The sequence below is a fragment of the Manis javanica genome, chromosome 15 (genome assembly GCF_040802235.1).
Source record: "Manis javanica isolate MJ-LG chromosome 15, MJ_LKY, whole genome shotgun sequence".
Lineage (NCBI taxonomy): Eukaryota > Metazoa > Chordata > Mammalia > Pholidota > Manidae > Manis > Manis javanica.
This window is the reverse complement of record NC_133170.1, coordinates 11,011,991-11,027,587: the sequence shown is the minus strand read 5'-3', so window position 1 is coordinate 11,027,587 and position 15,597 is coordinate 11,011,991. Positions and strand designations below refer to the sequence as shown.

The 15,597-nt window shown below is 32.4% G+C and overlaps 1 protein-coding gene across 3 annotated transcripts in view; it reads right to left on the bottom strand.

Annotated features, from left to right (window-relative positions):
• Positions 1 to 130: 130 nt before the first annotated feature.
• Positions 131 to 15,597, bottom strand: part of KRAS (KRAS proto-oncogene, GTPase) — a 36,042-nt gene continuing 20,575 nt past the window's right edge. For all 3 annotated transcript variants that reach the window (XM_037020421.2, XM_037020420.2, XM_037020419.2), the window contains one exon: positions 131 to 4,584. In XM_037020421.2, coding sequence (XP_036876316.1) covers positions 4,468 to 4,584 — 117 coding nt within the window. In that variant the 3' untranslated portion in view covers positions 131 to 4,467. The remainder of the gene's footprint in view (positions 4,585 to 15,597) is intronic.

Below are 15,597 nucleotides of genomic sequence, written 5' to 3'. Positions count from 1 at the left end.
ATAAAGAATATACCTAACTTACAAGCTGCAAAAAAAATTCATTAACATATTACAGTGCCTATGGCTCGTAAGTTATTCCATGTCAATTGTGGGGCAAATATTTCAAATTTCCATCAAGAAGTACACACTGTCATAGTCACCATAACTATTTTTATTACATTACAATAATTAGGAGCAGTACAGTTCATGACAAAAATATTACAAATTTCAGATCACTTCACAGCACATACTCCTATAAGCATTTGAAAGTTAATTTTAATTAAAAGAGTGGTCAATTTTAAATTTAATGTTTGATATGACCAACATTCCTCGGTCAGCGCAACCAAATGATGGAAAACAACTGGATCACACTGCATATGTCCCACAAAAAAAAAAAGCACAATGTACAAAATGTGCATGTTTCAGTTTACACTATACAAAAATAGTTAAAATACATTCCAGGTAAACATGTTACATTAAGAAATAGTACTAGTAAGAAATTGGCACTCAAAGGAAAAATGCAAAAGTATTTTCAACATGAAAACACAAGACAGTGGAATTGGAAACTTTTGGATAAAACATTACATAACCCAGTTAGCTCTACGGGCAGTGGGACCCGCTGTAATTGACATTTCTGCAGGTAATAACTTTGTTTTCCCTAAATTCATCTAAATTGCCTATCATCATCCCAAGCAGGCACTTAAAACTATTAAACTAAAGCAATTATTAATCTAGTTATGACTATTCTTCAAGAACTGATATGAATATATCTTTAGAAATCATTTTTTTCTGAAGGAATTTACAACTACCAGTTGTATGCTGTTTAGTTTCTCAATACAGATTTCATGCTAACCAATATTAACATAAGTTATTAAATATTAATTCAGCTTCAAAGTAAGTTATGGGTTTTAAAAAAATCATTAACACATAATTATCAAGAAATTACTACTTTTTGACAAATGGAAATGACAAGATAGTTTTAACTGCCTACAAAAAAAGCTGAATGTGTATAGTATAAAAAATGGTTAGAAGAAAAAAAATCATGAATACAAATGAGATGAATTTGTGCAAACTGCAATTTAACATGCTTCACAACAGTTCTATATAAGGATAAAATTGTGCAATGGTGGTAAAGGTTTTGATGACCTATAAGAGTTTCTAAATTCCTATGCAGTGTGACTCAGTTAAAATAGAGCCTAGAGTTCCTAATTTGGAATATTCACTCAAATTATACTACATGCTTCTGCTACCTTCTTCCACAAACATGTTAATGTCTAAGACTGTAATCTAGCAATTTTTTTCAACTTCAACAAGGCTGTAATAATTAGATAACATTTATGTTATTTCTAGGATTCTCCCCTTTTAAGATTTCTACAAAAACCAACTTTTTGTCAAACCATTCAATATTCCCACAAAAAAAGTCTCATATTACCACTGCCTTAAATAAAAAGTTGCCCAGCCACATAAAAAATACAGGAGTCCTAAAAATCCCTCAGTTGGTACACTATAATTCCTGAAGTATGGCCATTTCTTTCTCATTTGGAAACAAAAGGAAATACTCTAAAAATGTTAACACCTTTTCTGGATAATGTTCCATATACCTATACCTGTAGTTTAGCACAGCATTTCAGAAATCTTACTGATTTTTACACAGTAAAATCTGTGAATTAGTCCAGGCATCTGTTTATTCATATCCAGATAACAAAACTATTTTAGAATTCAATATTTAACTAAAAAGTCTATTTTAATTAATTGTATAAAGAGAAAAACCAGATATTACACACTGGGAATTTTAATATTATTATCTGACATACAACTTAATGTGTACTCTAACTGCTCCAGTAGAATCAGTTATGTCAAATAAAAAACAATGTAATCAGGTTTACTCCCTTAAAACAATGAAGTGATTTATGTAAAGTAGCTTGATTAAAGTTACTTTGGAATTAAAGCAAAACAATTGGAAGAAACCTTAGAGACCAAATTCCTTCTTTGCCAAGCTAAAATAGGCATTATGGTATCTGCAGGTCATGTCCCAAATGCTTAAGATATTACAGACCACTCTCGGATAAAAGTACTACTTAAGGATATGGGATTATGGCCCCTGTTTGGGGACACCATAATATCCCCAGTGCCTGTGTAGTCCCTGGCATCCAGTGGGCACTCAAATATTTCTTGAATAAATGAATTCTGCTAAAAGTAACCTTTATGAATTACATTTTGAAGAATTTTTCATTGTAAGAAGATTTTAGTTATTAAAACAATGGAATATATTGTTGCTTCCAGGGCTAGTCCTAGTGCAGTTATCTAAGGAGCTGTTTCTTCACTACCTTTATTAAATTTTCCTTCCATTGAATAGGGTTTTTGTCTACTCATTGCAGGTATGACAATTCCTATGTGGTCGTTAATGGACCAAGTGCTGTTATATGATCATTTTGAACATATGATGTTCAGAAAGGGCAAGATTAAATGGCTTCAGCCACCACCTGAAAACTATCTGTTAAGTCAAATCCCATTACAGTTTCTGTCCATTATGTTGAGCCTGAGGAATTAAGATGTAGGACATTTTGGTGTGATGTGATGGTAAGCTTTCATGGAGATACCCATACCCAAAAGAGCAATAAATCTCGAGATTAGGGGAATTGGAAATACTCAGAAAACAAGCATTGAGTCATGGGCATGTAGAGGGTAGGCAGGCAAGATAACACTCAAATGGGAGAGAAGTCCTGAAACTGGATATTCCAAAATAAACTTCACCTCTTGCACAATTTTGCCTACAACTGGCACTGAAGATGGTAACACAGGTAAAAGTTACAGGTTGTGCTGAGACTGACAAATAGGTGCATCCTTATGTAAACTCAATGTGAATCATGTAATTGTAATGCTAGAAATAGCCTTTGAGATGACTTCTTTTAACATGAAGAAATGGATAGAATAGTAAGTGATTTTGCCCAAAATCAGAGTTGAAAAAGACAAATAACTAGAATTTAAGTCACCTTCCGCCTAGTCCAGTGATATTTTCACCTCAACATACCATCTCTTCAACTATTTTAAAGTAACATTTTAAATGCACTGAAAGGATCATTTTCTTAATATTAAATTATTTATTTTTTAAGCATTAGATATTCTTAAAATATGATCAGACTTGTAAAGTCTTTATGAAATGTTACTTTAGCCAGTCCTGAGAACTAGCCTGCAATATTGGAGATTGAGTTTTTTACTTCATTGTACAAAAAAATTAGCCTTGCCACCCCCACACCAAAATCTCATCCACACCAAAATCTCATTTAAAATAATTCCTTTAAAATTTTGTTTTCAAAACAAGAGTGACGTTCCCTGTCAGCAGGATCACCACACAGTGAGAAATGTATCTTGCTGAGCTATCTAAACCTCTCCTAGTCCCCATTTTTGACCAATCAGTGCACGACAACACTGGATGACCACAGGGGCGCAGTCCATACTGGGAAACTCTCAATGAAGCTCGAAGGCTCCCGCCTGGGCGACCACTGCAACCTTGGTCTCTTTAACACCTACTAAGCTAACTGGCCCAAATAATCTTTCACATCACTACCAGAATTAAAACTATTTTCAAAGACTGAAGTTCAAGAAAAGATTTAAAGTTATGTTAAGAAAGAGGAAAGGACACAGGGAAACTCTAATTCCTATGAGAATTTTTTATGCATGTTAAAATTCTTTCAATTATTACAAAAATTTAGTAGCATGTAAATATAGCCCCAAAATGGTTGCTATAATTCGCATTACATACTGGGACTGCCTCAACAGGAAAAGCTATTTAGAGTACTATAGGAATTTATCTAATGTGGAAAGTACATGGCCTTTAAATGTTTTCCATTGCCTTGTATTTTTTTCCATTTTTTTCCCCTTTTTATAGAAAAAATATAGTATTTTTGGGAGCGTGACTATGACAAATAGCAGTGGAAAGAGGGAGAAAACCATTGTGAACAGTGTAACTTTATATTCATTAGGGGTGACTGAAATTATAGGACATGATGCCTACAAGATGAATCTATACGACATCCATAAATTCATGTTTCCTCAATGTTTCAGTAAAACCAATCATGAAATCACAACTGAAGTTATTATTAGTAATCCAAGTACGTGGCTAAATAAAACACAGAACAGGGATGATTCAAAAGCTTCATTGATTTGTTTCACCACAAAGTTCACAATTGGTAAGGAAAATAGGAAGTAATCAACTGCATGCACCAAAAAGCCCAAGACAGAAATCTCAGGTATTCAGTCTCTCACAGGCATTACTAGTTCAAAAACCAAAACTGAGGGAATACTGGCACTTAGAGGAAAAAAGTTTCCACTGTCATTTAAAAATAAGCATTCAAGATAAAAGCTAACAGTTTGGATGGAGTAGAAAGAAAATTAGGTAATGCTAAAACAAATGCTAATAATTTAGTGTAATGTACAAAATTACCACTTTTACTTAAGTATGCCTTAAGAAAAAAGTACAAATTGTATTTACATAATTATACACTTTGTCTTTGACTTCTTTTTCTTCTTTTTACCATCTTTGCTCATCTTTTCTTTATGTTTTCGAATTTCTCGAACTAATGTATAGAAAGCATCATCAACACCCTGAAATACATAACAAATATTAAAATGTGAATACGTATGATGGTTTGAGGTATACAGATAACAGGATATATTACTTATGAAAGCATTACTATTAAGAAAGAATAAAAGCACTTTATCTTTCTCTGTGGGTAACAAATATATATCAGATTTTAGGATTTTTAAATGTCTTCTTCATGGATATTTGTCAGCATTACAAATGGCAACACTGATTTTCACAAAAGGCAATGAAAATCAATGGCACAAAATTCTTAATATGTTCAACAAATGACTTTTTCCCAGAACATAATTTGCTAGTAACTTTCCCATATTAGCACACTTCAGTCACGAAAATCCAAATGCATTTGTGTGTGTATGTGTGAATATGTATTGAAACTCAATCATCCCTTAGTTTGTAGACATTAGATATAAGCCATGCAAGCATATACTACTTTCATAAATATTTACAGTAACAGTAATTGAGTTCTGGCCGAATACTTCAATCTGTTAGGTTTAAAATATTACCAAACAGTATTCAAATACACTTTCAGTTTCCAGGTAATATATATATATATGAGGTATTAAGTTTCAGTTCATATACTTCTCATGTAAGAAAGAAATCTAAAGTGACGTCAACACAAGACACCCTACTTTGAAAAATGTAATAGCCCTAATTTGTGAAGAACTAAGCTAAATCATTTCAGTGGTAGTGTAGTTTACCAATTTGGAGAGGATTCTCTTTTATTATTGTTTCAGTTTCTGTTTAGTATACTAAGTACTCAAAAGCTTGCCATATAAAGCCTAATGTATCTTCAAAGAAATTTTCATTTGGTCATTTTTGGCCTACGTCCATTTGTGACCAAATTAAGGTATCTAAATCAATGACTAAAAATGATTTCAAGTCAGGGTAATTTTCAAACCAATCATTCAGAATGTTTGAAAAATTGTGCTCTTAAAGTGATAGCAGGAAAGATTTTAACCCTATAATACTAATATCATACAACATCACTGTATGTCAATTCTTGTCATATCTCTATTAAAAAATCAAATATAAGAGCAAAATTAAAAATTAAAAAATGTGATTCTCTATGTATTTTTTAATTTGTTCAACTGAGTAGTAGCTCTTTTTTTAAAAATGCCTTTTACCCTAATGATCAAACCTAGACCCTAGAGGGAGTCTTAGGAACAAATACCCAAAAAATAAAGTATAAATAAAGCCACTTTAACAACAAGGAAAATTGGGTTTTTAACTCATTTTAACCATCTTTGTTGCATAATCATATAAGCACATTAATTTATATCATTTTCAAAATAATTTAAAATTTGAAAATTTAACAGTGACATTATTTCTGCTTTACTGTATTACTAAGACCTCCTACAATTGATTATTTCAAAATAATAACAAAACTAATTAAGGGCATTTTCATTCAGGTTACATTTAAGTAATTTTCACAACACATCTAAAATTCAGAAAAGTATTACCAATATTTTTAAAGAAGTAAACAGTGTAAATGAGAAACCTGCTCACATTTTAACAAATGGTAGTAGGATAAAAATCAGTATTACTGATGAGAACACCAGTGAATAAAGCCCCCGTAAGGCCCCGACAGTGCACTCTGCTCTTCCCCGCTTTCTGGTGTCATTACTGCTCCAACACATGCTTTTGATTCACCCAGAGAAGGGGAAACGGGGTAAGACACAGTTACTAGCAATACAGTCAGGACTTATCTATAAGCCTTCATGCTAACTTTCTTAACACATAAAGAGAGAAAAACTTCCAATGATATAACAAAGAATAATCATTTTACAGCTTACCAACCCTTGCCTCATTTATAATCATAAACTCTTGAGATGGAGCCTAAAACGAAGATCTAATCCAACTCCCCAACCGTTCGAAAATTCTCTTTGATCCCTATGTAGTTTACCCCATTTCAACTGCTTTCGTAATGAAGATAAATGTCAATGGTACTAAAATGGTGAAGTAGATAAAGTAAACAACCAGGTAACAGATCTAGAGAAGACACATTCTAAGGTGAAAACAATACAAAAATGCTTAGGAGACAATGAAAACAATTCGGTAACATTATCTTTTAAGATTCAAATACTTTAGGTTCATATTGCACTGAACTCACCTTTCTATATAATCTTATTAAAGAATTACAATAAACACAGCAGTGAATTCCTTTTTTTTCTTCCCAATATGGTAACTAGTCATTTTCATACACAAATAAAAAACAAAAGTAGTATTCCAGTAATTATTTTGTTTAAATCCATCCTTTTTAGGACTAAGAAAAACTAATTTGTATATATTTATCATTGTCATATTAATTTTGTAGAAATATTTTATGTGAAATTTTAAGTATTATTTGTAATATATAATGTTCTGTGAGAACATGAAGTAAAATTGTGGGATATCATTTATTGTGCTGATTAAAGGTTGGTATTCCTTATTAAATGAATTTAAGGTTTGAAATAATTGTCTCTCTCAAAAGTATAAAATACATATCTGAATAGTGGACTCAGTACCAAAAGATATTGTATGATATGCTGATTGACTAAACTCGGAAGAAACAAACCCTGATGTTTTTAGATTTATGAACTCTTATTATTTTTTGAGTATCACTATGTAAAGCAGCACCTTAATTTAGAAGTTGTGTCAGAATTTAACACTGCAATGCAGTTTGAAGAGTTAAGCTTTTTAAGTAACAATAGCCCTAACCAGGTTTAAGTGAAGGCTTAAACAATTTTTTTCCTTCTATTGTCTTATTTTAAAGTAGAACTATTTAGAATAAAATAAGTTATACGGCTTAAGCAAAAGTGGAAAGACATACTTTTCTGAGATTTCTAGTTTGTGCAAACGATATAATGTCACTGTCAATGTGGTGTCAGGCATGATGAATTGAATCCTTTTTTCAGTGGACATATGTTAAGAAAAACGTGTACTGGGTAATACTTAAAATTTCACATAAAATGCTTTTACAAAATTAATATGACAATGATAATAAATATATACAAATTAGTTTTTCTTAGTCCTAAAAAGGATGGATTTAAACAAAATAATTACTGGAATACTACTTTTGTTTTTTATTTGTGTATGAAAATGACTAGTTACCATATTGGGAAGAAAAAAAAGGAATTCACTGCCGTGTTTATTGTAATTCTTTAATAAGATTATATAGAAAGGTGAGTTCAGTGCAATATGAACCTGAAGTATTTGAATAATACAAATAATATGTATCCAAATCTTAAGCTTTGATATGAACTTTATGGCATCTGTTGTGAAATATTGTCAGAGCAAGACCAAATTTAATATGGGATGACTGAGAAAGGACACTGACAAAGTCCACACACTGACAAAGTCCACTCAGTAAATCCAAGCGGGCAGTGACCATGGGCCAGGAACCTCAACGGGCCAGGCCATGCAAAGATTAAAAATACATGACTCTGGCTCTCTACACTTCACAGGAATCAAACACAAAAGAGGTTATTTCAACTTCACGTTCACATAGTAAGTATGTAACAGTTAAGAACAGTAACAGGAAGGGCATTATGCCCAGATGGAGGGTTGAGGGTGGTTCCTGGAGGAGGGGTCTAGGCCGCCACGGCAGAGGACTAGCTGAGTAGCAACCGCGGGGGTAAGAATACCGGCTCCACACAAGGGCAACAGCCGAGACCCAAGAGAACGTAAGAAATAATATGGTGTTTATTTACAGCAGGACAAGGGAAAAAAATTTTTTTCAAGCAATAAGTTTTTAGGGACAAAGCCAAAGGCTGGAGGGATAGGAAGACATTAAGGGCCGTATTTTAACATGCTATGAAATTTGAGATTTTATTCCATAGGTAATAGGAAGTGACTGGATTTAAAGATAAGAAAATGACATTTCTTTGAAGTTTATCTCTTTGGTTTTTTTTTTTTTTTTGCCCTGTGGAAAAAGGAAGCCAAATAAGAGGTTGTTAACAGTCCCAGCAAGAAATGATAGCGGCCTGAACTGATGATGTTATAAAGTTAGAATGTGACATGAGAGGAACTTGTGACTGCCTCCAAATGGGGGTGAAAAAGGAGGGATGTGGGAATCATCCCAAAACTGCTAGGTTTCTCACTTGAATAAAAAAGTAATGTTAATGCCACCGAGTCAGCAAACACAGGCAGAACATGTATTTGCTCATGAAATGTCCAAAAAAATTTGTATTTTAAGAGTGGCCCTTCCCCACCTTCTGGGTCAGCCAACCTTACTACTCTATGCAGTTTCTTACATTTCTTCTCTCTAGACCGCATGATAAGTGTAGTCTATAGCCATCAAAACTGCCTCAATTATAGTTCATACCCATCAGAATGAAAATAAGTAATAATCATGGACACAAACTGAAGCTTTATCCTTTAATACTTCAAATCAGAATCCCACACCTAGGTAGTTCTGAAATGGTTGCTACTTTGTTACCTTTGAAAGACATCTGCTTTCTGCCAAAACTAATATGCTGGATTTACCAGATTACATTACAATACATTTTTAAATTTTCACACAGCCAGGAGTCTTTTCTTTTTCGCTGATTTTTTTCAATCTGTATTGTCGAATCTCTCACCAATGTTTAAAAAGCATCCTCCCCTCTCTGCATTGTAAAACACAACTTCTCTAAAGTCTGTTTCCCTGGTAATAGTAATTTGTTGGGATAGCCATATGCAAGAAATTTGAAATTATGAACTTTTCTTGAGCATTTCCTTTTAAAAGAGACATCAGATCATTTTAATAAAATTGGGGATGCAGTTTTAAAATATGGGCTTGAATCCTGGTTTGTTCTTTTTAATCAGTTTTGTTTTGTAATGGAATTCGAATTTTAAATTTGAAATTAGGAACCAAGGGAGATTATGAAAAAAACCTAAGTACATGTATTAACACCTGTGTATCGGGTTAATACAACCATTTTAGTCCAGTATGTCATGCCCTCTTAAAGCCTAAACTGAAGTTAGATTTAAATTATTTCTTTGACTTAAAAACATTTGATTTAAGTATCACTGATCCTTGCCCTACCCTTGCCCTGTATGGGCAGTGAGGAGAAAAAAGGTACAAAAGGGATATTTAACCTTTGTTTAAAAAGAACAAAACACACACACAAAAAAAAACACCTCAAAATAAAATGGGGTCAAGAGATTGGAATCTCAAGTTTTATCTTCAGTTACAACATTGTCCAATTCTGAAGGTCCACAAGTGTAGCTGGCACAGAATTTTTGTGGATAGATAACTACATTACTTAAATAAGAAGGTATACAAGGGCTTTGTACCACAATATTTGAAACCCTCATGAATTTTTTAAAACAAACACAAGAGTAGCAATGCATTTTGTTTCCTTATTACAAATCTTAAAAATAATTTTTTTGGAACAGTATCCAATTAAACAGGCTCCAACCTTCTATTCTAATATAAGTACTCAAAAGGGGCAAAAAGGGCTCCTGTTTAAAGCTATATTAAGAAAGGTATGGCAACAAACACAATCATCTATCATCGTATGGAGATCAACAACGTTTTTAACGTCCTCCTTGACCAGAAAAGCAGGCAGTAGCCAAAGGAGGCGAAGTGTGCAGTTATCTACACTGCTAATTTGTCCAGAGGAACACAGCACCAAAGTTTACCTCTAAAAGAGAAATGCACACAAATATTAACCTACATGTAGCATAAATTAACCTAAAAGATGTAACATTTGTATTCATTTTTCTTAAAGAAAGATCTAAGTGCTTAGGAAAGCTGGTACATTCTATTGCACATTTAATTTTAAGATTAATGTGTTCTTTTAATTTTAAGAATTACTCCCTATGGGGATTGGCATACTTAACTCTCCGGGATTGGTAATATCAGTCTTTCTATTAACCAAACATGACAAAATGGACCCAGCACCTAAAAAGCTAATACTTATCAAAAATACAATTGATAGTTTTAAATTCAATCAGGCACAGAGAATCAGCCATTTAAATATTAACTGAAGAAGACCAACAGCTAAGGCTTAATTTTTACATGCAAAAGTCATCTCATATCCACTGCTTCTAAAAGTTAAGAAAAAAGGCAACTCTCTTCTATTCTTTAGGGTATATAAATTTTTGTAAATATCAAGAATATATTAAGAACTACTTCAGTAATTTACCTTTAAAGTAAAGCTTTAATTTAACATTCAATTAATTTTCAATTAAGAAGGCAGTTAATGTCTATATATTAAAATATACATCTTAAGTTAGTTTTATCATAGTGATATACTTCTATTCACCTAATATAAAAATAATAATAGCCCAAGAAAACTTGTATCATAGTTTTTAACTGAATCAATTTAATCAACTAGCTAGTAAGCCAGCTACAAAATAAAAATTGCCAACCATTTTCTGAGATCATTAAATATGTTACTTTTAAATTGCCACTGTGCCTGTACATAAAATTTTTAATTTTTATATGTATCATTAATTCTCAAGGGGAGGGTTTATTTTTACCCCTAACTCCTTAAAAAACATATATTAGAAATTCTCATTATTAAATAAGAAAAATAACTTAAAAGTATTTTTAGTGAACCTTGTAAAGCATATAAAATGTAAAGTATGAGCTGGCATTTAAGATATTTTCACAAATGATTCTCTTTCAATTTGAAAAGCAATGTAAGTAAATAGCCAAGATATGGAAGCAACCTAAATATCCATTCATAGATGAATGGATAAAGATTTGGTACAGATACACAATGGAATATTATTTAGCTGTAAAAAGGAAAGAAATCCTGCCATGTGCAACAACACGAATGAATCTAGTGGGTACTATGCTCCGTGAAATAAGCCAGGTGGAGAAAGACAAATAATGTATGATTTCACTTGTTTGTGGAAGAGAAAAACAAAACAAAACAGAAGGAACAATAAGAGCAGTAGACTCGGACACTGAGAAGTGACTAGTGGTTACCAAGGGAATGGGGCTGGGATGGGTTGCGGGGTAAGGATAAGGGGGATAAAGGGGCACAATAATTTGCGATCACAATATAAGCTGGTCACTGGAAGGTTAGTACGGCACGGAGAATACAATTATTCTGTAACATCTTTCTACACTGATAGTAACCGCATCTTCTAATGATTGATGATCTAATTCATCTAATAAAGATGAACCGCATCTAACCTCCAACCTTCTAGGGTGAGGATTTGATGATGTGGTTAACTGTTGAACCACTGTGTTGTACATGTGACACCAAAATAAGATTTGCATATCAATAATACCTTCTTTAGTTAAAAAAATTTACACTATTAAAAAAAAATCAATGCAAGTAATATATATAAATAAATAAAACAAACCAGGTAAAAGCTCATATTTTTTAAGGATATAAACTTTTATTCCTGTTTTGCAAAGAGTTACAAGTTGAATGCATAAGTTCTAAAACATGCTACTCAGTGAGGGAAAATAGGGTTACGGTACTCTACTAATTTAGAAGAAGCAAATTTTGATTTTAACTTATATCTAAAATCAGTCTGTCTACTTTTTAAGTGTGTACATCCCCATCACCAATACCAGAAAATATGATTTCTGTTTCCAGCAACAATTTGAACAGAAGCTTTCTTTAAAGGAGGTCTTCTAAAAATTCATTTTAAGTATTGAGAAATTAACAACAAAACCCAGGAAATTAACCACTCAACATTTAAAAATTCTTATTGTAATTAAATTACTAACTTTAAATTGGTAGAACCAATTTTCACATTATGCTCAAACTGAGACTTTAAGAAAGCTAAAAAGCTGAATCAAGAGGAGCAGATATACTGAAAATACTGCTCTTTGTTGTCCACTTTACTGAACCCTATACATAGACCCCCACTTTTGATTTTAGCAGACTGGAAAACACAGAGCTGATTACCATGGTATCAATGTTTTGGTTTCAACAGTCTTTGCCAACATGCCATGCATTGCCCAAAGAGGCCAGAAAAATCTGGCAATTACTAACTGCTCAGATAAATGTGAACTAGGAACATAGGGACCACATACAGCATACTAGCGTAAAATAACAATTACTTTGGCCTTGCGGATACAGACTAAAAGGATTGTAAAGAAATATAATTCATTATATTCTAGCCATATAATGGGCGTTTTACAAATTACAAAACTAAGTTGGCTGCAACCCTTATCTGAAAAAGTACTAGAATCAAACTATTTCCCTTTCACAGAATACATGGTTTTATTTTTAAATTACTAATATTAGCCTGTAAAATTAAAGTTGAAAGTCTGACCTGGCTTCTAAATGTCTAATCAACAACACAGTTCCCCCAGAGAATCGGGGGTCAGCACATTACAACCCAAATGCCAAATGCAGCCACAGCTTATTTTCTGTAGTGCCCACAAGCTAAGAATGATTTTTGCATTTTTAATAGGTATTAAGAAAAAAAAAAAAGCAACAGATATTGCTTGTGGAACACAAAGCTCAAAGTATTTATCATCTTTGCCCACCTCTGACTTCTATCTATGAGAAGTTTTAAATGAAGTCCTGTTCCTACTAACTTAATATACTTCTTTTTGGTATTTGTGCTTTAGGTTCAGGCCCAAGACCAAAACTCAGGGCATGAAACAAGAAGCTGCTGATGAAATACAACAAGGATATGCATATTAATTTTATTCAAAATAACATAAAATGAATAGCAGATGAATAACATAAAAATACTGCAGAAATAGGGCTTCAAATTTTCACAAAAATGGGGGATGTAAAATTTATAAAAATTTATGTATTTCATTTTTATAATCTCCATAGTTACTTGGAATAGCTCTCGAAAGCCTTCCAAAAGCATGAACTATCAAATTTTAATTCAACAGGGAGATGAATAAACTTTTGAGAAGCAAACCAACAAGTCCATGTAATAAAAAGAAATTGAAGATCAGAAATTGATTACCTAAGTTTATAGCTTAGCAACATAAATTATATAAAGATATCAATAAAACAGGAAAAAGCTATGCCAGGTTAAGAAATAAATTAAATTATATCACTCTATATTCTAATTAGATGGTCCACATAAATGTCTACAAAGCAAATTAAAATCACTTTGCTTCCATAATCATACACATGATATACACATTTCCCACCTCCACCCACCCAGCCCAAAAAAGAAAAGCAGTATAAAATCTAAAAACTTATTTTGAAAGGAGACCAGGTAATTTTCTGATTAATTTTGAATGCTGGGTGTATTGAAGCATTAATGTCAAATTCTAAGAATCAACTAGTACTTCTGAGGTAGTAACTATACAACATGAAAGAAGACACGGCTATTTTCGGCCCTTAACACATGAGAAGTGGAGGGCAACATTACAGGAATAAGACGGCTCCCTTTTAGTGTCCTCCATTGCCTTTCTACTCCAAATATGGTCCAGGTACCCAAGTGTGCATCACCTGAGAGCTCCTGAGGAAAGCAGAATCCCAGCTCTCAGTCCAACCCACTGACTTAGGCTCTGGATTTGAAGAAGCCCAGCTCATTCATATGCACACAGAAGTATGAAAAGCACTGTCCTTTCTATTTGCAACCCTTTACAACATTTGGCAAAAGTCTCAAGCTTTTTACTTTTCTTTTTAAAATGTAAGCTAAGATGTTAATTAGCCTAAAAAGGCATCTTTTAAAAGTTACAAATAATGCAAGTTAATAAAATTCAATAGTATAACCTAGGTAAAAGGTTTGAAAGTATTTTCAATAAAATTCCTTTAATATTACATTTGAAAAATTTTCACAAGAAAATGTGAGAAAAAGTTGTAATATTAAAATTGTTTTCTGAGTACCGACTGTCTAAGAGAAATCAAGAGTCTCATTAAAGAAGACCAGTAAAAAGAAGAAAAACACCAAACCTCTTGACCCAGTCTTTGGGACCTGGGAATGGATTGAATGAAATCTTAATTCTTCTAAAGTAAAACGAAGCACTGTATACCAAGTCTTTCTTTAATCTAGAAGTTAGGTTTTATAGTGAGATACTTGTTCTATGGTCAAATTATAGAAATTTATCTTCTATACTCAAACAAAATCTAAAAACAGACTTAACATAGAATTCATTGTTTTTTCACTCTGTACCAAATTTGTACAATTAGCAAACAGGCATATATGATCTTCCACTAGGGGGAACAGACATATTGATGAGCTGAATGAGTTTACTTTAAAATTTTTATCCAAAATTTTATGAAATTCAATGAAAGTTCTAGAGGGCCTGTTTTTATTAAGTTTAACCATATAATGAGTTGTTCATCAGTTTTCTTAACCCCTAGCATTACAAAAGTTAAGTTCCACAAAACTGGTTTTCCAGGCACACAGATACATTTAACTAGACAAAGCCAAAAACAAACGTCATCTTCTATAGAGCATAAATTGATCATTTTCTCCATTACATGAAAATTGTATTCCACTATATCCTTTTAGAGTCCTTTCTAGAATTTTTTCTGTATGTTAAACTCTTATTTTATACAAATAGGTTAAATAATATCAACTAAAATTCCATTATGACTAGAGAAAAAGTTACTTTTAAAATAAAGATAATTTTTGAAACAAAATTCAGGGTCAATCTGATGGTTATTTTTGTCAAAACAATACAGTAAATGAGTAACTGAGAACTTCTATTTACTTTGTAAATATTCTCTTGCTTTAATGAAAATTTTCTCCTAAAACAAATGTATCTTTAAAAAATTCTACCAAAGAAAAATTCCTCAAATACAACAAAATTTCAATCTAGAAACATGACATAATGCTCTAAAAGCACTTCTGAAATAGGAAACTCAGTATTTGTTCCCGTAGTCTTTGGCTTTATAAATGTAACAGTAAAAAAAATTCCCACATTTTTTGAAACCCGAATACAGGATGTGCTGAGTCAAAGAGAAATGTTCAATGTGAAAAGAAACAAAAGCCAAAAGTACTATCATGGACATTGGATGAAGCACTGCTCCTCTCATATCCTTAAGAGAATTACCGAATAAACATTGTTTTATTTCCTATTTTACCATAATGAAAAGGAAAACTGATACATTACATTAAATGATGCAACAGTTACACTACCAGGTATGTACATTTACCAG